Genomic DNA, 21766 nt, shown 5'->3' with positions numbered 1-21766 from the left:
AACAATTTAACATTTCTTCTCCTTATAGGATTCCAAGCAATGTATCTTAGAATCAGACAAGGGCTCAGCAGCCCACTAAGGGGCCCACTGCAAATCAGTATACTGATAATGAAAGCGTCTATTGTGACTTAAATACCCTCTGGGCCACCCTATCTCCATTCCCAGCAAAAATTTCTGGCATCAGCCACCTTGACTCACCACTGACTTCAGGCGAAGGACTGTGGACCAGCTTGAGAAGCGGCCTCACGAGAGTGGATGTGGGTATAGGGGCCCGGGCAGTACCCAGACTAGGTGTGGATAGACGTCCAGGGGTTAATGTGGGGCGTGGAGTCAACACAGCTGGAAGCCCAGAGCTCGGAGGCCGGGGTGCTGGGGCCAACGGAGGAACAGGAGTCAGTCCATCCCGAGGGGCCTGTCTCACTACAATCTTCACCACGCCTGTATTATTCACCATAGTTGGTGGCACTGCAAGAGGAAGCTACATTGAGGGGAAGGTAGAAAAGAAACAAGAAACCCAAAGGATGGAAAAAGTCCAAGGGCAGGAGAGGGTAGCAGACAGATATCAGAGTTACTGGCAAGGGAAAACAACACTGGGGGAAGGCTAGACAGACAGTAGCCCAGGGCATGCCTGGAAGGACCAAGGCCAGCAAGGGCTAAGTAAGTAGGAAGGCCAGAAGCCTCACCCTGGTTAGCAGCAAGCGGAAGGCTGAGGCCAGTGGGGGCAGGGGTGGTGCTGGGGGTCGAAGAAGGCAGCACAGAGACAGGGGTGGGGCCAGGGGTCGGGGCCACGGCCTGGATGAGGGCCACATGGGCAGGCTGGCTGATGAGGTGGTGCTGCCCCCCTGCTGACACCAGGTGCACCACATTCCCTGGGTTAAGGGAAGAGAGAAAGAGAGAAAGAAGCAGCTATCAGCCGGAGGAGGGCAGGGGCAAGAGGAGAGAGAGAGAACAGAAAGGAAGTAACTTCTCCAGAATAACCTCATACCTATCTTGATCTAAAAACCCCTTCAACCATTCCCCTTGGCCACACCCACCAAAAGCTAGGGGAAAAAAACATAAAGGCTGACATCTGGAAAGAGCCACAAAAACAAAGGGACAAGGAAGAGGAAGAAAAAGGCAGGACAGGGGGTGGGTTTTACCTACTTTGCAGCGGGCGGGGCTGCCCCACAGCAAGCTGGCGCACCTGGGCACCAGTCAAAGTCAGCTTGTTGCCCTGGATTTGGAAGGTGAGAGGTTTGCTTCCCCCTGTACTAGCCACTGGACGTTGTGTTAGTGAGGCCAACTGCCCAATGCTGACCACTTCACCTGCTACAAATAAAGAAGAGGCTTAATGTACATGGGGCTCACTCTGCTCAACGTTATTTCACAGACCTCCATGAGGTGCAAGTCTCCAGGTTCTCCAACCTGTCCCCCACTCAATTTACCATGTTCTATGAAACTCAGCCTCCACCTACAGCTTCTGAGCTTTTGACATGCTACTCCTTCCAATCCTGCTTGTTTACTCTGCAATCTCCTTTACATCCTCTAACAGCCTTCCACCGTCCTGAGAGCTCACTCACACACACACACCTGCCCACTATGCTGCCCTCTTACCCCACATAATTATCTACTATTAGGCTGACCACTATTCACTCATCCATGGGTCACCTCCCCAACTAGAGACTGTGAACTACTTCAGGACTCTTACTTGATTATGAATTATCAGTGCCTGGTAAAATACCTATTATGTGTCAGCTCCCTAGAATCTGACATGCACCTGGCCCCCAGCTTTTCTTCTCTTGCTCCATGGCACACAGACAGGCCTTCCTCCCAGCTCAAGTCCTTCCCCCTCACAGAGCCCTGGGGACTTACAGGGCAGGCGAGCTTGCATATCGGGAGACAGGATGAGGCGCTGTGGTGCAGGAGTAGGAGCTGGCACTGCCGTGGTGGGAGCAGTGACCGTGGTGGTGGAGGTGGTGGTGACAGCAGCATTCGGGAAGGTGTAGCCAGGTGGCACTGTAAGTGGCTTCAACAGGTTGGAGGAGCCTGGTGGTGGGGCAGGGCTCAGGCGAACAGGGGCAGGTGGGGCCGGCTTCAAGGACAGGGTTGGCGTGGGAGGCCGTGAGGTCCCACTTAAGACCCCCAGAGGGGATGGTAACACTGGAAACACAAAGCAAACGCTGTCAGGTAGAACCTGACCGATGACGCCTTTGCCTGCCCCTAAAAGCCTCCACACACAGTCCCTCGTAGCCCATCAAACACTCTACCCCCGTCTCCAACCCAGCTCCTCAAACACTAAATTTCATTACTTCTCCCCCAATCCGAACAATCTGCCTGAAGTACCCCCCAGCACCCTGGCTCCCTTGCAACTCACCCTGGGGGAGAGGCCCACTGTTTGGCTGCAGTGGGGGCAAAAGAACAGGGCCAGGAGGCCGGGATGCTGGAATAAGTGGGGGCCCAGAAGGCGAGGCTGACACCATCAGTGGTGCTGGCAGCACTGGGGGGGTTGGGCCAGGGGAGGGCTGGGCTGAGAGTTCAGGGACTGGAGGGGGTCGGACTGGGACAGGGCCCAGGGGGGTCCGTGGACTGTTCACAACCACCACTGTCCGGCCTTCTTGCTTGGGCACTGGCTGCAGCATCCTATGAGGAAAAAACAAGGGGATGGGTAGGGAAGGAGGGAGAGTAAGGAATAGGAAAAGAAATAAATAAGGAAGATGAGGCAGAAAAACCAGCAGATTATAAAAGCAAAAAAAGGAAAAGGTAAGACCCAAAGGAGAAAGAGAGAAAGAAATCCGATAACCAAAAGGCCCCAAGCAGAGGGAGAGGGGAAAACAATCAGTGACAAACACAAGGGTCTCTCCCAGGACCATCTTCTAGTTATTCTCTCCCCCATTTTTCATCCATCCATATAAACAGTCGAGCCTACCCTCCAACTTTCCACCCCAATTCCCCCAGCCAGCTGTAGCTACTTTTTTCTAGGAACCCATCCCTTATTGCTCAGCCTTGGTACCTGTTGACTTTCATCTTGACTGGCTTGGGCCGGGGTGGGGGGTCGGGAGCAGTAGCCACTTCTAGCAGAACCCGACGGGAAAGGCGGTACTGGGGTAGAAATGTGTCAGCCTCATATCTAGACACACGACCCTCCAGGCCAATGAGGTCAAACCGACCCATGTCTATCCGCTGACATAAGAAGGAATACAAAAGCACAGTGTCAAAGGAGCAATGATTCCGCAACGATTTGGAAACTTGGCAACTATTTCTTGGATATCATACCAAAAGCACAGACAGCAAAAGCAAAGACCTGATAAACTGGACTGCACCAAAGGACACTGTTAACAAAGTGAAAAGGCAACCCATAGAATGGGACCAAAACTACAGTATTTGCAAATCATATGTCTGATAAGAAAGAGCCTAGCATCCAGAACACACAAAGTCCTACAACACAACAAAACAACGTGCATAAATGTGAACATACACAGACATGTACACAAAAACATGTACAATAGAATATTACCCAACTTAAAAAGGAACGAAATTCTAACACGTTTGAAGGCATTCTACTAAGTGAAATATGCCAGCAACAAAAGGACAAATACTTTATGATTCCACGAAACATATGAAATACTAGAATAGTAAATTTATAGAGACAGAAAGTAGAATGGTGACTGCCAGGTGCTGGGACTAGAGAAATGAGGAGTTATAATTTTTTTAATGAATATGGAGTTTCAGTTTAGGAAGATGAAAAAATTTCTGAAGATGGATGATAGTGATGGCTGTACAACTATGTGAATGTATTAATGAAACTGTACCATATGCTTAGAAGAGGTTAAAGTGGTAAAACTTTTTAATGTGTGTTCTACTGTAATAAAAACAAAAATTTGGGGGGGAAGTGGCCAAAAAGAGGGAAGGAACAGGAAAACAAAGTAATATTTAAGTATTAATTATTATGCAAAGCACTCATAAAAAATACTAACACAATTCTCTCACACATACTGCAGAATAGGCCTTACAACCCCAATTTTGAAGGGCAAGCAAACTCAGGGTTAAAAGTTAATAGTTACCTTGCCCAAAGCAACACAGTTATTAGAAAACAATGAAGCTGGAACAGTGCTGAGGTGACAGGGGAAGTAAGATGCTAAAGGTCAGCCTAAAGAAAAGAGGTGTAGGGTTGGGTAGGGCCAATAATCTTGGGGACAACTGCTCACCTGGAGAGGGTGGACATCAGTGGCCCTTAGCACCAGAGAGGCGGTGCTGAAACAGATGCCTGGAGTGATGAAGGGAGAGGTAACAGGTCGAGGATCAAATAGGTTTGGATGATTACAGACTTTTCGCAGCTGCATCAGAATGTTGATGACACTCATGAAGTGGCCTGTGGCTAGCGTCTCCTTAGTTCTGGGAGAAAGGAGAAATAAACAGGCACCTTAACAGTCATCCCTGCTCCAGTCTGGGGCCCCAGGCCCACCCGCAGTCCTCCCTTACGTGGTCTGGGCCATGAAGTCATCATAGAGACAGCGCTGGCGCTTGGAGAGCCGGCAGCGGATAACATGCTCATACTTTTTAGGCATCTGCTTCTCAACATCCACCTTAACTCGGCGCAGCAAAAAAGGCCGCAAAACCTAAAAGCAAATAAGCAGGAGGCTGACAGGAGAAGAGCAGGCACTGTGTCCCAGCTGAACCCTCTCCCTGGGTCTTGGCCTGATGACCAGCAGAGTGCTGGCTGAGCCTGTTAGTGAACATCCATGTAGCCATGCAGCAAGCAGGAACCAACCACACAAAGATGAGTCAGATATAAGCCCACCTCTCAAAGAACTTACTACAGTGAAAGAAACAGACACAAAGATGATCATCCCAACCTAAGTGACCCAGGAAGCACTGAGGACAGAGCAACTAACTACGAAGAAGTGATGAGTCAAACTACATTCAGAAGGAGTGACTGTAAATTCACAAGATTATCAAAGTAAATCCAGCTGAGAACAAATCTGTGGCACTGACAGAAGCATAGAAAACAAAAGGCAGATCTGAGATCTCAGGAGGTAAAATCTGACTAGGATATAGTCATCAAGTTGACATGGAAGAAGTTCAGAGATGAAAAGAAGTGAAGAGTGATAGTCTCACTAAACCTAGTGTGGTAACCATTTCATGATGTATATGTATCAAATCATTACGTTGTACAGCTTAAACTTATACAGTGCTGTATGTCAATTATAACTCAATAAAACAGGAATAATTTTTGAAATATTACAAGATTTTAAAGAGGAGGAGGTATAGTTAAGGAAAAACTTAATGGTTTCTTGTTTGATTTACCAAAATAATGATATGACAGACCAAAATGGAATAGAAATAACAGGCTATAAAGTTTAAGTTATTTGGCTTATAATAGAGTGAGTTCAAGAGGAACTTTCAGGCAGTGTGGCAAGAGTTACCCAGGGGAGGGGCAGGGTGGTGAGCCCTGGGGGCCAAGGAGAGAGGGAAATCCCTTTTGCATTCCAAAAATATCAGACTAATGGCACCAAGCTGAGATGGAAACATTTATTGTTTTCTGTACAAAAATGCCCATGAGATGGGGATCAAAAGGGTTGGGGGCAGATAACAAAAATACAAATTTTAAAAAAGAGGAGCTTTCAGTTAAAAACGTCATTAGAAATTTACATATAGGCTGAGTGGTCTAGAGAGTCAAGGAATTATGAGTGTGCGAAGGAGATAAGTAAATTGAGAGACAAAAAAAAGTGAAGATCAAAATGCTGAGAAGTGTTATTTAAAAGCTGGACATTGGACAAAGGGAGAAAAGCCAAAAAAGACCAAAAAGGAAAAAGGGAACACAACAAAAATATGAAGTTGTGATAAGTCATGTAAAGAGAAATCCAAGCCAGAAACTGTTCAGCATTATTCTACTCAAGGAATAAAGAGAGAAATGCGACCATTAAAAAAAAACAAGCAGAATGATGACTAAGATGAAGTCACTCAATCTGGCCATGGGTTAGTCACTGGAACACTGCAGCCTGCCAACTGAGTAAACTCAGCCCAGCACTGACTTCCCTCTCCCTAAGGGTTTTCTGGCTGTTAACCTTAGTTATTTCCCCATGCCCTCAACAAACTAGTATAGACCCTACCTTGTGAAGGCGTTTGACTAGACCTTCATTGTACTCTTGGCTGCCCTCAATCATGCCAGTTAGGGGGTTAGAGAACCATTCTTTGAACTCGCGATGAGACTGGAAGACATGGGGCATCAAAAAGTGCATCAAGGACCACAGTTCCATGAGGCTGTTTTGCAAGGGTGTTCCTGTCAGGAGCAGGCGTCTCTGGCTGCAAAGAGGAAAATGGAATGGGGAGGAGGATGGTCAGCAAAACATCCTCCAAGTGTCCCACCTTCCAAGCATCCCACCCTTCAGGACAGGTCTACTCTCCCACAAATCCCGGACATCTCCATCTTCACCTGTTGAAATTGAGCAATGACTGCCAGCGCTGTGACTTGAAGTTCTTGATGTTCTGAGCCTCATCCAATATAAGATAACGCCAGTTCTTGCGGCGGAAGGCCTGGTGGTCCTGCAGCACCAGCTTGTAAGATGTGATACACACATGGAAGGCATTGGGCTTGGTCCAGCCCTGCAGTATCGAGAGAAAGCAGCAGAAAGTAGGGTGAAAAGAACAAACAAAAAGAAGACATCCTAAGGTCTTCAAGGGACAGCAGTCAGGTTGGGAGAAAAGTCCCAGGAACAGAATAGGGTAACAGAAAAGGAAGGAAAAGAAACTAATTTGAGGAAAGGGCCTAAAAGTATAGGAGGTATCAACAGTGGAGGGGAGTGATCACACTGGGGAGCAAACCTGCCGCTTGAGCTTCCTCTCTTTCTGGGCTCCATAGTAAGTAAGGATTTTAAAGCTGGGGCACCAACGTTTCAGCTCCATCTCCCAGTTCAACATCACGCTGGTGGGGACAATGATCAAATGGGGACCCCAGTTACCTGTTTAGCAAAAGAATTAAGAGATGTACAGCAAAGTGACTGCAGTTAATAATACTGTACTGCCAAGAGACTAGATCTTAAAAGTGCTCATCACAAAAACTAAAATGTTTTATAACTATGTATGATGAAGGATATTAACTAGTCTTACTATGATTGTCATTTTACACCGTATACACACATTGAATCATGTTGTACACCTAAAACTAATATGTTATGTTAATTACACCTTATTAAAAATAAAGATTTGATGAAATCTGGGGCAAAGGGAATTTTTAAAATGATGAAAGATGGTTAAGAAATACAAACTTTGGAGTTCTGGTTCTCACATATAAACTGTGAACATTCTGTCCCAATGTCCCTTCCTAAGAATCATAGCACCATAATATAAATAAACCTACTTACAAAAATAGAAACAGACTCAGACACAAAAAACAAAATTATGGTTTTGTTAAAAGGGATAGAGGAGGAGGGATAAATTAAGAGTATGGCATTAACAGATATGCACTACCACAAGTAAAACAGATTAAAAGGATTTACTATATAGCACAGGGAATTACATTTGTCTTACAACAACCTAAAAGGAAAAGCATCTGAAAAAGTATTATGTATATGTGTATAACCAAATCCCTTTACTGTACACCTGAAACTAACACAAAATTGTAAATCAACTAAATCAAAATTGAGGGAGAAAATAAAGAATCCCAGTGCCCACACTGACCTCTCTATACAATTACTGATTACATTCAATGAAGCTACTTAGCAGCAAGAGGGTTTCATGGTGCTGCAGCTGAAGTTATTAAACAAGCTTCTGAGGAAATTGGCCATGGAGACCCAAGAAGAAGGGCCCTGCCTAATTACCTTTCTCACAGGCCAAGTGGGCAAGCAGGGAAATGGTCTGGATGGTCTTCCCTAACCCCATCTCATCAGCAAGAATGCCATTAAGCTTCTTCTCATACATAGTAACCAGCCAGTCCAGTCCAATGTGTTGGTACTCTCGGAGCTGTCCTCGCAGGAGCAAGGGGATGGGTGTCTTCACCTGGTAGGAAGGAAGAGAGGTATCACAACGGAACTGAGGCATCTACCACTGAGAAACAGGAAAGTGAAGATTCGAGAAAACAGAAGCTTGGGCCCGGATATACCTGGGTAGTGGCCAAGGTATAACCCTTGGGCTGGAGACTTTCAGCTGCTGCAGCAATATCAGTAATTTCTTTCTTAGGGCCTAGAGTGGTGGTGGGCCCTGGGGTGGGAGGTCCACTGCCCCCATCTGCCTCACTCTGCTCTTCATCCCGGGCAAGCAAGTACTCGACCCCAAAGTCATCATCTTCCTCCTCTTCCTCATCTGCTTGGCTCTGTGACTGGGACTCTTCAGATTCCTCAGACTCGGATTCCTCCGATTCCGAACTCTCACTTGTTTCTTCCTCTTCCGAATGTTCCTCATCCTCATCCTCACTCTGTTCCTCAGCAGAGTCTAAAGCACAAGATCAAGGCTTAGTGTTCACTATACCTGCTCCTCCAGTACCTGCCCTTCCCAGCTTGTCCTTCATGACCACACATTCACCTGATTGACTGCTACTATCCTCCTGAAGAGCCTCTTCAGCTTCTGTGGCCCCCTCTGGTTCACAGTCAGAGCTGTTAGCCTCAACTTCATCCTCATCTTCCTCTTCACTACTCCCAGAACCTGGGGCAGAGGCATCAGACGCATAGGCTCCTGCATACCGCTGCAGTAACTCCTCCATAGACAGCTCACCTAGAAGAGAAGTGAATAGTAAGCCTTTAGGTGCTTCATGGGGAAGAACAGGAGGTCTGAGTGGCGACAGTTCATTTTACCTCAGGCTCTGCAGACACTGCTAGGCCCAGGTCAGAGGGGAGGCAAAAGAGTTTACTTTCAGCACCAGCTACTTTCAGCTAAGCCCCTTGACATGGGCCAGAACCGTGGATGACATAGCCTTCATTGGGAAGGATGGTATCAATCTGATAAACCTCCCCTTTAAGATTCAGGTCAAACAAGGCCACTATCATATTCCCATAGTTCTTCCCTCCACTTGCTCTCACATCACTATGTTCAAATTTCCATCATAACCAGTCATAATTTTCTATTTATAACTATTCACTTATAAATCTGTCTGTCATTAGATCTGGAGTTCCTCCAGGAGGGATAAAAAGTGTCTTATTCATCTCTTTATCTCTGGCATTCTGCACAGAAAAGACCAAGTGAATACTCAGTAAAACATCTGGTGTCACCTTCTCGAGCTAACTCGCTCAGCTCCATGGCATGATCCACCTCCCCTTCCAACTGCTCTTCAGCTGCTATGGTATCCTCTTCATCCTCCGCTAGGAAAGAGAATGAAACAAGATCAAGTGGGACAGAAGCTCAGGTCATACAGTCCAAGTAGAAGAGGTGAAAAAGCCTGAAGCATCAGGTTCAGATGATTCAACGGGTAAGAAGCAAGAGGACTGAGAACAAGTCTGACCTTCATCCTCATTGGCAGTAAACTCTTCATCATCCTCATCTGGATGCCAAGGCTGTTTGTTGCGCTGTGTGACAGAGGGTGGAGGCTTTACCTGTATGGCAGAGAATAAGGAAGGAGAAAGCCTATGGTTAGAGCAGCAAAAGAATGACCCAACACTGAGTAAGATGTCAGAATACTCTGTCCCATCAATTGACAGTTGCCACTGACACAGTCCCAGGGCAAAGATATAATCAAGGGCTTTCAATTTTAGCACCAGCTACCAAATCCTGGCCCCACGGTCTGGGGGAGGACCTGTGAAAGTGCTAGAAAAGAAATACAGCCCCAAACAACAACCCCATGCACTCAGACACATGGAAAAACAGAGCTTAGGTCCAGAAGAGACTTCAAGGTTACCACCCCAGCTCCAAACCAGCAAGTGAGTTATTAGCGACATTTCATAGAAGTGACAAGGGCCAAGGTACGTATTTCTTCAAGGTCACACAGCAATCCAAAGAGTGCAGTATATTCTTCCACACATCAGAAATATGCCCATCTTAGGCTGTAACTTGCCCAAACCCAGATTCTTTCCTGTCCATCCTCAAATGAGAGCCCAATTGCTCAGACCAGGGAGAACTCCTGAAAACCACAACGAACCTTACAGAAGAACTCAAGTCCTTTTGAGGCTCTCCCTCTGCTCCTACTCTGAATCCACCTTCTATCCCCTTCTGCCATACCTTCAACACCTGAGAGGGTTCTTCTTCACCACCTTCTTCAGGACCATCTCGGGTGTCACTATCATGAGATGAGGGAGTTCTTGAGGGGCTGGAAGGCCCTCCTAGCAGCTGAGGGGGGAGGGAACGGAGCAGCTCTTCCAGTGGCAGTTCTCCCTCACGACGAAGTAGCTCAATCTCACGCCTCTGGGTCTCTGCATCATTGCCTTCCTGTTGTTCTTCAACCTCAATCGTCTCCTCATCATCCTCTTCCTCCTCCTCTTGGGGTTGGAAGTCCCCATCTATAGCAGGAGAACAAGGTCACAAAGTCCACGGGGCCCTGCAAGCCACAGGGTGGGTTTTCAGCTCTGGAAAGGGTACATGAGGAAGAGTAACAGAGCTAAAGAGGACACACACCTTCATCATCCATCCGGGAACCTGAGGGTGGAGGACTAGAGGCAGCTGAGGAAGAGCCAAGGCAAGGGGAAGAACCAGCCTTGCTGGAGGCTAGCGGCTGGTTGAGGCTCTGGGACAGAAGGTCTGAGTACTTTTCAGTTTGCCCCACGATGAAGTCCAGGTGCAGGTCCAGGGCTTTTTTCCTCTTTTCCTCAAGCCGGGACTGTTGCTTGAATTGCACCACCTGCCACAAACAGGAAATGGAGGGGTCACCAAAATAATCTTTTACTCTGTACTATTACTCAACATTTAGAGAAGCCTCCTGTATGCTAGGCCCTGACTTTTCAGGAGGGAAGAGCTAAATGACCTTAAGGATGCTTCTGAGAAAAGCAGAAAGGAAGTACAGGAGAGGGAAGAGCCAGCTTAGTCTCAGGCAATGGGGAAAGACTCACAAATGTATCTGGAGCTGAATCATAAACATTAAGTAGGTGTTCCCTAAGTGTAAATGAGGAGAAAGGCATTCCTAGCAGCAGAAAAAGCATGTGTAAATGGCCATAGATATACAAATCAATGTTTGAAGTGGAAAGGAAAGGAACTGGCAAGATACAAGAATGAAAATATAGACAGAAGCCAGATAATACTTAAGAAACAATTACAACTTAATGTTGATATATGGGAGCAATTCAATTAACGAGAACTTAGGTGTTATTTAAGCAGCTAAATGGCACAGACAGGTTTTAGAAAAAGCATGCTGAATGCCCTGCAAAGGACAGATGAACTAGAGAAGTCAAAAGGTCCTATTAACAATCGCCAAAGGCAGGGCCCGTATTTTTCCACTGTTTAATTCTTTCTCATAGCAGTCAATGCTTGAAAGGTCCAACACATAACAGAAATGTCATTAGAGGTGCAGGAAATCATAATTATTTACTCTCCCAAGGAGAATTTCTGATCATTCCTGTTACCATGCTACCCACCCATTAAACCCAAAGCACTTCCCTTTCCCAATCTCTGCTGCATACCTTCTCCACATTGCTCCAAAACTGCCTAACATCCTTGGCCATGGCAGAGGCGATTCGGCGCAGTTTGGCCTGCTCCTCCCTCCGGGCCCGTTCCTCTTTCTGCCGCTGCTCCTCGTGGTGCCGGATCACCATTCGCACCACCTGTGAGAATGAAGTGAAAACACTCGAAGGCCAGACCCCTGGCCTCTCCCCAAGTCAAGAGCAAAGAGAAAAATCAAAGCCAAGAATTCAGTGGAGTCAGAGCTTGCCTCTTGAGACCAGAGGCATTTGTAAGCACCCTACACTATTATGTTTGGTTCCATTCCAACCAACCTAACCATCAAGGAAAAGCAAACCTGAAACAAAAATGGAAGGTAGTAGGCCCAGATGAAGACATACCTTACGGGCCACACCCCGTTTCCAACGGCGCTCCTGAGCAAAGTCAGCAGAGAGCCACTGCATTTCCTCACACAGATAGTCCCAGTGGCCCTTGGGGCGGGGAGGTTCGGGCACTTTAGGCAGCCTCTTCAGTGACCAGAAACCCTCCTTCCGCAGCTCAGCAATTCGAGTCTCAATCTCAGCCTCCTAACAAGGGAGAGTTAGATCAATCAAGTTACTGGACATATACTCCATCTCATGACCATGGCTGAATCCTTGGGCTATGACTACACATAGGCTCTGATTGGACTAAGTGTTATATGCTTGTCTTGAGTCAACATTATCAATACCAGCTCCAAGAGTTGATGTTATATGCTCTTCAGGTGACTAAAAAAAAATTTCAGAAAGATGAAGTGATTTACTTGAGACTACACAGGTAGGAAGTGATAAGGACTGAGAATTAAAAATATGTCCAATGACTCCAAACACCAGATTTCATGCTCTTTCCGTTATTTCACACTTCACACTTTATGAATATAGGAAAGACGTGGGGAAACAAAACCCAAGGGGAGCTTCCCAGAGAACTGGGGAGAGCAAGCTTCCTTACTAACTCTAGCTACAAGGGATTTCCATGGCTGGCAAATTCTTACACAAGAGTAACCATACTTATAAATATGTTGAAACTCCAATTGACATAATTCCGTTTTTTAAAAATATTATTTTTATAGAGATTACTGCAAAATTATACACAAAAAGATTAACAGTGATTAGTATAACAAAGTTATAACACTTTTCACACTGATTATATCTCCTAAGAAAAATGAAAGCACTTGAAATTTTTATTTAATAGAAGTGACTTAGGACAACTCAGGACAACAGCCCTCATTATTTTTGTCCTCTCCTGACAAAAGTTAAAGCAAAGGAACTAACAGCCATAGATAAGACATGGAATTAAGTGGCCTGATGGTCACCAAGGAAACACCAAGAAAGACATGGATATTAGACCAACAACTCTCAAAGCTAAGCATGCATCAAAATCATCTGTACTGCTTTTAAGAGTACTGGACCCCATGCCTACAGTTTTAAATGGGTAGGAAGAAAAGAGGTATGAAGAATTTGCATTTCTAGTAAGTTCCCAGGTAATAACACTGATATTGCTGGCCCAGAGATGACATTTACCTCTGCTAAGTATAACAGAGACTATAGATGACAAATATAAAGTAAAAACTAGTAAATTTTAGAAACTAGCTAAATTTTTTTTAGCTTCCAAAGCACTTTCATGTCTACTTTCTCCTTTAACTCCTTTTTTTAAAAATTAATTTATTTATTTACTTGGCTGCACTGGGTCTCAGTTGCCACATGCAGGATCTTTAGTTGTGGTATGTGGGACCTAGTTCCCTGAGCAGGGATCAAACTTGGACCCCCCCACATTAGGAGCGTGGAGTCTTTTTTTTTTTTAATTTGGCTATGCAGCATATGGGAAATAAGTTCTCTGACCAGGGATCACCCCCTGCACTGGAATCTTAGCCACTGGACCACCAGGGAAGTGCCAATTTAAACTTTTAAGTAATGGGGAGGGAGGTGGGAGGGGGGTTCAGGATGGAGAACACATGTAAATCCATGGCTGATTGATGTCAATGTATGGCAAAAACCACTACAATACTGTAAAGTAATTAGCCTCCAACTAATAAAAATAAATGGAAAAAAAGTATATATATATATATAGTTGAGCAGAATGTAAAAAAATAAATAAACTTAAGTAGCCCACTGGCTATTACACCATCCTTATTTTACAGAAAAGAAAATGAGGCTCAGAGTTCAAGCAACTTGCTCAAAATCATGTAAGTCAAAGCAGAGCCTATATTCTAAATCAAAGACAAGGAGAGAAGTGTTAAGTACTCATGGGACACAGGAGTTCAGGGAAGAAGACTCCCAAGAAGCTTCACGGGCTTTTCCAATACGTACATGCTTGGCCTGCTCTGCAATTTCAGCATGGCTCTTCTCCCACTTTGGGCCCCTGTTAGCCAGGTCAGCAGGCTGGGGTAAGCTGAGCCCCTCCAAGGGCACTGTGGCAACATCTGGGGGCCCTGGAGGTCCATCCAAAGAGGAATCTTGAGCTATATGCTGGGGGGAGATGCCACCTGCCCCACTAGAGGCTGGGGAACTGGATGAGGCAGGGGACACGGGATTGCTGCCTGTCATGCCGTCCGACACCATCTAGAAAAGACAAAAATGAGAGAGAAAATGAATGCTTAGTAGCACTCTAAGGAGTTTTAAGTACATTACTTCATTCTATCTTCCCATGAAAAAACTCTGGAGTAGGGTATCAACCTCATTTTTATAAACACAGCATTTGGAATAGTTTTAATAAGGTATTCAAGATGGCAAAGCCAACTTTCCAGTAAACACTTCAAGAGGAATTATAGCCTGACATTTACATAATTCCCCAATTCAAAAACACTAAGATAGCATATGACTTCAAATCTTGATTTTTTCAGAACCTCCACGAGTTCACTCAAATAAACAACTCCCTATTTTTCCCTCCTTTTCACAGCAAGTATGGCAGAGTCATCCATGCAAATAAATCTGAGCTACCACCAAATTTAAAAGGTGACAAAAAAGCCCCAAATCATCCAAACCTCTATATGTTCATCACTAGCCTTGTTAAGGTTTCCTTTACTGGAGAGGTGGGAGGGGAAAGGGAAGGTTGGTCACTATTCTCAAACATCTACCTATTACAAGGTACTGCACAAACAATAATAAGTAGAAAACAAAGTCCGACTTAATTGCGGATAATGAGGGAACTCATGAAATTCTCTCTGGCACACAAGCTTCACAGTATGCCACTCAAATTCCTACCTCAACTGAATTATGAAAGACATTACATCACACAATTTTCCAGGCAAATTACAAATATCAAACCCATAACCATCAAAAGTCTACTGTATAGAAATCTAGGTCTGTCCAGTTTTAAAAGTCATGATTAAATAAATAAAAGTCATGATTTTTTCCCCCAATCTCCAACACTACCTCAATATAAGAAAAGATGAATACACCCCATCTATAAAGCTTACCTCCTTTCAGTTCCAAAAGAAATTGAGTTATTCTCAAAGCACACAGTCTTGAAAGCATTTTGTCACAAAACTCATTTCCAACATGGCCTAATTCCAACTTTTGCAGGTAATAAGGGGTTTCCATGCTCTTAGAGATCAACATAACACTAATGTCATGTAGAATATGTGTATCCAACAGGCTTGACAGCCCACCTGAGTATCGAAAACTCTCCAAACTCAGCTACCAAGCTAGCTAGGATCGTGGAAACATGGCTAAAACCTGCCACATTCCTTCTGCCCCAAAGCCAGCAACCCAAAGCAGCAGCAGAGAAGGAACCTTCCCCACTTTCGAACCTGTGTTTGCAAGATTGGGAGCTGAGGGTGAGCAGGGGAGGGGCAGCTCTGCATGGTCCCACTCCCAGGCTCCTCTTTGGATGCCTGAAGAACGACTGGGTCGTTGTCACCACTGCTGCTGGCCGAGGGGCTGGCGTCCGGCTGCAGGGCATGCTGGGAGCTGGCCTCATTCTGGGCCACCGGCCACCGGGACCCGCCTTCCAGGGCCCGGGGCCCACTAGGGCGTCCCAGCCTCCGCTCAGGTCCACCGGCCTCTGGAGCACCTAAAGTAGGGTAAAAACAGTAGAAAGTGGATTTAGAAAGATTACAAGAATCTTTTTAAAACCCAGGAATAACACTAACAAATAAAGTTAACTGAACAGTGATTACAGCTTAAGTTTCTTGAGCATCTATTATGTGTCAAATTCTTTACTTAGTACTTACTTGATGTGTTCTATCATTCTCACATCTTCCTTATAAACCAGATATTTTTCAAGCCACGATAAATGTTTATTCAGTTCCTTCTACATGCTGAAAAAAAGAGCTACGCAGAAAAGATGGCTGACCTAAATGGAGCTTACATTCTAGTATTTCTTTCATTTTATAAGTTAGGAAATCCGAATGCAAATACATCAAATGACTTGCACAAGATCACACAGTAAAGAAGTAGGAGGAGAGGAACAGACTAAGACAGTCTGATGTCAAAACCAAAGAATGTGCTACTCTCGCTGGTGGAGGCAGGCTGAACAGATCTTTCTTTTTTTTGCTATTCAAAATTATTTAATTACAAGGCTGGATAACTAGAAAAGAATTTTCCTTTCAAAATAGTTTCATAGGTAGAAAGTAATACACTGGTTAACAGGTTATGATTCTACAGCAGTATCATGGTCAAACAGAAATGCCTTGACTTAACAGATCTTTCTCTATCCATAGACCCAGTACTGTGTTGCACCACAATTATTATCTTAAACATCTCTCCATTAGCATCAGTATTTGAAGCGGTATTTGAGCCCTCACCTGTGTGAGCTGAGACCACACCCCCTGTGAAAGTCTGCACTTCCACGGTGCCGCCGTACTGAGGGGAATCACGCCTGAAACAAACAGGGAGGAAAACAGCAGTGAGGAACTAATTCACATCTATCAATACCCATCAAAGCCTTCTTTACACCAACTTTTGAAGTTTTTTTAATAAACCCAAATCAGTTAAAAGGCTGAAGAGAATTACAATAGTATAAAAAGATCACATTTCCAAAAAAATGAAAACAAACCATGTGCTGTGAAAACAGATTTCCTAGGGATATGAGATTCTGGCTAGGGAGGAGAAGCAGGCAAGTGAAGCCTCCACAACAAGTTTAAAAAGCTGAAGGGTAAAAGGCTCCAACAGCTGAAATTAACAAAGCCAAAAAAGCTGTCACATCCAGAAGCTCAAAAGGTGCTGGCTGCCTGGCAGCCTGCTCTCCTTTCCAGTGAAGGCTGAACACAGGAGAATCCACCCTTCCTCAGGGGAGCCCTTCGACTCCTACACCTGCCCCATAAGACACTTCCTCAAACACCAGAACTAGAGCTACCTTAGACTAGCACTCAGAGGTGAGGAAGGCCTAAAAGCAAAGAACCATACTCCGGAAATAGGCAGGGTAAACCCACAAAAGGCCCGGAAGTGTTTCCCCAATGTTTAAGGAAATTCCTTAACCACGGCGCAGCCTTTGATTCACTCCCTCTTCCACAAGTCACTGGAATCGCGCTAACAACCAGAATCAAGAAGTATGAACTCTCGATCACCGGCTTCATTACCGTCTCCCAACGCGTCCCAACAGCCTGACCCAGCGTGACCCCTGACCTCTGCCCCAACTTGCCACTACCCCTAAGGTGGCCCCGCCCCTTCTAGACTCCCACCCCACCCAACGTGAGCGACTGGGGGAGGGGCCCGCGCGTGCGCGCCTGGAGGCGGAGAGAGCCGGCTGCGCGCACTGCCCGGGGGCTCCCGCCAGAACCCAAACCCACGCACACAAGGGTCGCAAGGCCAGGGAGTCTTTCATCCCTGTCGGTCAGGGAGCACCCCCCACCACCACCAGACCGCGAAAGGCTGAGATAAGGGAGGGCTAGTGCCGCCAGGTCCTAGCTCCTGACTGGATACGGTGGGCGCGCGCCCCGACTACTCGCCCCACGCCCCCCTTCCTCTTCCCGCGCGCCCCTGAGAGGGGGCTGGGGTTGGTGGGCGGGCAGGAGCGCACCTGGGTCCGTCCTCTCAGGGCTCGCTCGCTCGCTCAGGCACGCGTGCGCAGACCGGCGGGAGAGGAGAGGAGACGCGCCCGGGTCCAGCGCCGGCCAGCCTGGCCCCCCTGAGCCTGTCTCTATGGGCGCGCGCCGACAGCCTCGCGCACCGGCCCCGGGGCCCCGGCCGAAGGTGCGCGCGCAGCATCCCGGGAAGGTGGGAGGGGAGGCGGTGGCGGAAAGATGCGCGCGCAGTCACCCGTCAGGGGAGGGGGAACTGTGAGGCGTCCGCCATCTTGTCTCCCTCTCCTTACCTGCGTCCTCGGGGGCGTGCGCACCACCCCCCCTCCCGCCGAGGAGGGGGGAGGGCCCCCTCTTGGCCGCCGCCTTCGCGGCCTTTAAATTCCCTTGGGGCCCGCGGCTACTACCACCGCCTTGCTTCCACTGCTTCCTCTCGCGGCACAGTGATGCGGGCGGGCGGTGGGGAAAGTGGAAGACTCTACTCGCAGCGAACCGCCGCCGCCGCTTCCGAGGCCTCACCAAAATGGCCGCCGCCGTCTCGGCCGCCACCACCAACACCACCGCCACCACCACAGCTCACTATCGCTACCGCCGGCGCGGCCCGTCCTCTCGCGAGAAACAGTAACTGGAGGTTGGGGGAGCGAGGAAGCTCGCGTGCTAGCGTAGGGCGCTGCCCGAAGCGCAAGGCCGGCTGGGAGATGTAGTCCGCGCGGAGACAGCGCTTGCCCGCCACGGAGCGTTTTTATCCACTACGAAACCTGCCGCTGGAGCTGCATTGCGGCTGCCAACTCGGAGGAGTCCGCCCCACTTTAATAGATCACCCGGAGTGCTGAAGCAGTTTCTCAGGTACTTTTAGCTAGTTAGCAGTGGAGCATGGGCCTCTGGATTCATATGGCAGTCCACTTCTGTAGACGTGCTTCATTTTACACAAGGGTTGTTGTTTAGTCTCTTAAATTGTGACCGACTCGATACAACCCCATGGACTGCAGGACGCCCGGTTTCCTCGCCCTTCGCTATTTCCCAGAGTTTGCTCAAACTCATGTTCATGAGTCGGTGATGCTATCCAACCATCTCACCCTCTCTGTCTTCCCCCTTATCCCCCTTCCCTCAATCTTTCGCAGCATCAGGGTCTTTTCTAATGAGCTGGCTCTTGGCATCAGGTGGCCAAAGTATTGGAGCTTCAACATCAGTCCTTCTAATCAGTATTCAGCATTGATTTCCTTTAGGATTGACTGGTTTGATATCCTTGCAGTCCAAGGGACTCTCGTGAGTCTTCTCCGGCACCACAATTCAAAAGCATCAATTCTTCAGCTCAGCCTTCTTTATGATAGCATTCCCAATAACTCCTAAGCATTTATACCAATTGTTTGCCAACTTTCCAGGTTAAGTACCCCCTTTGAGAATCTGATATCTTCACCCTGGAATATAATAACAGGACCTTATCTGAGGTCACTTTTGTGCCCTGATTCTCTCTTTTATTCTCAACAGTGCTCCATTTAACAAATGATTTGAGGCTGATAGAGATTAACCAGTGACAGAGCCCAAAACCAAGATTCATAGCCAACCAGCCTAAGTCACAAGGATACAAACTGTCACAAAATTTACCACCTAAAGCCTACCCTAGGAGCCAGGTTAGAAATCCAGGGTAAAGCTCTCAGTCAACTTCTCTTCATTCACTCAGTTTAGCTCTTCCCCATTCTACTCGAAGAGCTGATGATTCTTTCTGTGTAAGTGATTTTAAGTACTGTTTTTCCTACAGTAAAGACCATGGGTTAAAAACAAAAACCTAGAAGGGCCAAGAAGGTAACGTAAAAGCAAAGAGAGCAAATGAGGAATGCCAGGAACAGGAGACCATATGCTCTGTCCAAAAGTAATAACCACTGTTCAAACCACTGTTCATGTGGTCGCCCTACAGGAATGTAGGCCAAAATACATCAGATTCAGGCTGTCAGTTTGCTACCTCTGTTCTTTGCTGGAGCCTCAGGGCACACAGAAGCATACAGGATTGATTGATTGAAAATGTAGATAAATGCCCATCTATTTAGACCCAGTTCAAAGTGTTTTTTACTAAGCCAAGATTACGTATTCTCTGAGACACCATCACAGAACTGCACTGAGCTTCCAAGAGTCTCAGATTTCTTACCCTTGCCATATAATTTTTTTTAATCCTTTTTCAAGACTTTCCCTTCAGAATTTAGCTCAAAGGCCACAACCCCCAGGTGATCTCTCTTGATCACCCTCAGGCTGGTTTAATACCCCTTCTGGTTCCCACAGCCTCCTGGACTTCTTAAAACACTGATTGAATTGTATCTGGATTCACAGTCTGTGCACCCCACCTCCAAAACTGTTGTTAACCCCTTGAAGGTAGGGCCACAGTTTATACATGACAATTCTCAATGCCAGTCTCAGAAAGATTATTCAGGAAATTTATTAGTAGTATTACACCTTATTAAAAAAATAAATAACTAATATTGGTTATGTGAGCTCAAGTCTAAAATTTGTCTTCCATTTCCATGACTGTAACTGTGGTCCAGCCGCCATCATCTCTTGGCTTGGATTGCTCCTGACTGGGCCTCCCAGTTCCACTCCTGTTTTCCTTTACTCTCTTCTCCACACAGCAACCAGAGTGACTTTTTCATATATATCAGATCATGATGCTGTCACACTTAAAATCCCCAAATGGCATCCTAGTCCTCTTAACATGAAAATTATGTATCATGGCTTAACATTCCCATAGGACAGACATTATGTGGAGCTGAAGAATAAATACATGTAATTCAGATTATGTAAAGTTTAACAGCAGCAAAAATTAACAAAAATCAGAACAATAACAAGTAGGGGAGAAGGGTTTTAACTGGAAAGATGGACAAAAGGGATACTGGAAATGTATCTGAGGTTGGTAAACTATGGCCTGAAGAGCAGGTCCTGCACACCACCTGTTTTTTGTACAGCCGACAAGCTAAGTGTTTTTTGTTTGTTTGTTTTTTGGCTGCACTGGGTCTCCATTGCTGTGAGGGCTTTCTCTAGTTGTGGCAAACAGGGACTACTTTTCATTGCACTTTGTGGGCTTCTTATTGTGGAAGCTTCTCTGGTTGCAGAGCATGGGCTCCAGGTCCTCGGGCTTCAGTAGTTGCTCCATAGTTGTGGTGCATAGGCTTAGTTGCTCTGCAGCATATGGGATCTTTCTGCACCAGGGATTGAACCTATGTCCCCTGTGTTGGCAGATGGATTTCTTTTTTTTTGGAAGATGGATTTTTAACCACCAGACCACCAGGGAAGTCCTTGGAAAGGCTTATATTTTCAAATGGTTGAAGAAAAAAGAAGGAAAATATTTTGTGATATGTTAAAATTACATGTAATTCAAATTTCAGTGTCTGTAACTAAAAATTTATGGGAATCAGACCATGCCTGTTCATTACATAGCAACTAGGGCTGCCTTCCTATAGTAGTGGAGCTAAGCAGCGACCATAGGCCTACAAAGCCTAAACTATTTTCTGTCTGGCACCTTACCAAAAATGTTTGCTGACTCCTGTTTTATATCTCGATCTAGATAAGGTCACATCCATGGGTGTATACAGATGTAAACATTCACTGAAATGTTTATGTAAAAATTGTATACTTGCAACTAAACCCATGCACCAGAACTACTGAAACAGTTCTCCAGAGCCCATGAACCACAGCTACTGAAGCCCAAAGTAACAAGAGAAACCACACAATGAGAAGCATGAGCACCACCACTAGCGAGCAGCCCCCCTCGCTGAAACTGGAGAAAGCTCTCATGCAGCAACGAAGACCCAGCACAGCCAAATATAAATAAATCTTAAAAGTTGTATCTAAAAACAAAAAAAAATTTATAGGGTGTCCCTGCTGGTTCAGCAGTCAAGAATCCACTTGCCAACACAGGAGACGGGTTCAAATCGCGGATCCAGGAAAATCCCACATACCGTGGAGCAACAAAGCCCATGGGCCACAAGTATTGAGCCTGTGCTCTAGAGCCTGAGAGCCACAATTATGGAGCCCACGTGCCTGAGAGGCACCACACGGAGAAGCCTGTACACCACCAACTACAGAGTATCCCCCACTCACCACGACCAGAGAAAAGTCTGCACAGCAACAAAGACCCAGCACAGCCAAAAATAAATAAAATAAAATCATTTTTAAAATTGTATGTTGTATATATCTCACAACATGTATTTTTTACTTTCTTTTTCAAATAAAATAACCCTACAGGATATGATCCCTTCTATTTTTTTTTAACCTCATATACCTCTCCTTCAC

The 21766-nt window shown here is 46.1% G+C and overlaps 1 protein-coding gene and 1 non-coding gene across 4 annotated transcripts in view; both read right to left on the bottom strand.

Annotated features, from left to right (window-relative positions):
• Window positions 1-18057, bottom strand: part of LOC122701619 (Snf2 related CREBBP activator protein) — a 30721-nt gene extending 12664 nt beyond the window's left edge. Inside the window, exons 1-24 of one of the 3 annotated variants that reach the window (XM_043914758.1) lie at window positions 17782-18057; window positions 16274-16347; window positions 15278-15540; window positions 13836-14087; window positions 11892-12077; window positions 11514-11654; window positions 10516-10738; window positions 10123-10400; window positions 9410-9500; window positions 9180-9269; window positions 8497-8685; window positions 8078-8406; window positions 7797-7974; window positions 6802-6938; window positions 6413-6582; window positions 6090-6282; window positions 4459-4595; window positions 4185-4371; window positions 2990-3159; window positions 2354-2619; window positions 1852-2139; window positions 1144-1308; window positions 684-869; window positions 199-465 (exon numbers count right to left, since the gene is read on the bottom strand). In XM_043914758.1, the coding sequence (XP_043770693.1) occupies window positions 199-465; window positions 684-869; window positions 1144-1308; window positions 1852-2139; window positions 2354-2619; window positions 2990-3159; window positions 4185-4371; window positions 4459-4595; window positions 6090-6282; window positions 6413-6582; window positions 6802-6938; window positions 7797-7974; window positions 8078-8406; window positions 8497-8685; window positions 9180-9269; window positions 9410-9500; window positions 10123-10400; window positions 10516-10738; window positions 11514-11654; window positions 11892-12077; window positions 13836-14087; window positions 15278-15331 (4177 nt within the window). In that variant the 5' untranslated portion in view covers window positions 15332-15540; window positions 16274-16347; window positions 17782-18057. Of the gene's footprint in view, window positions 1-198; window positions 466-683; window positions 870-1143; window positions 1309-1851; window positions 2140-2353; window positions 2620-2989; window positions 3160-4184; window positions 4372-4458; window positions 4596-6089; window positions 6283-6412; window positions 6583-6801; window positions 6939-7796; window positions 7975-8077; window positions 8407-8496; window positions 8686-9179; window positions 9270-9409; window positions 9501-10122; window positions 10401-10515; window positions 10739-11513; window positions 11655-11891; window positions 12078-13835; window positions 14088-15277; window positions 15541-16273; window positions 16348-17487; window positions 17732-17781 lie in introns of those variants that run through there. The other 2 variants (XM_043914759.1, XM_043914760.1) reach the window with 2 other exon arrangements.
• Window positions 9585-9715, bottom strand: LOC122702358. Its single transcript, XR_006343226.1, has one exon. It is a non-coding gene; the product is annotated as a small nucleolar RNA SNORA30/SNORA37 family (small nucleolar RNA).
• Window positions 18058-21766: the final 3709 nt, after the last annotated feature.

This window comes from Cervus elaphus, chromosome 10, assembly GCF_910594005.1.
Source record: "Cervus elaphus chromosome 10, mCerEla1.1, whole genome shotgun sequence".
Lineage (NCBI taxonomy): Eukaryota > Metazoa > Chordata > Mammalia > Artiodactyla > Cervidae > Cervus > Cervus elaphus.
The sequence above is the reverse complement of the archived record's forward strand: the minus strand, read 5'-3'. Positions and strand labels throughout refer to the sequence as shown.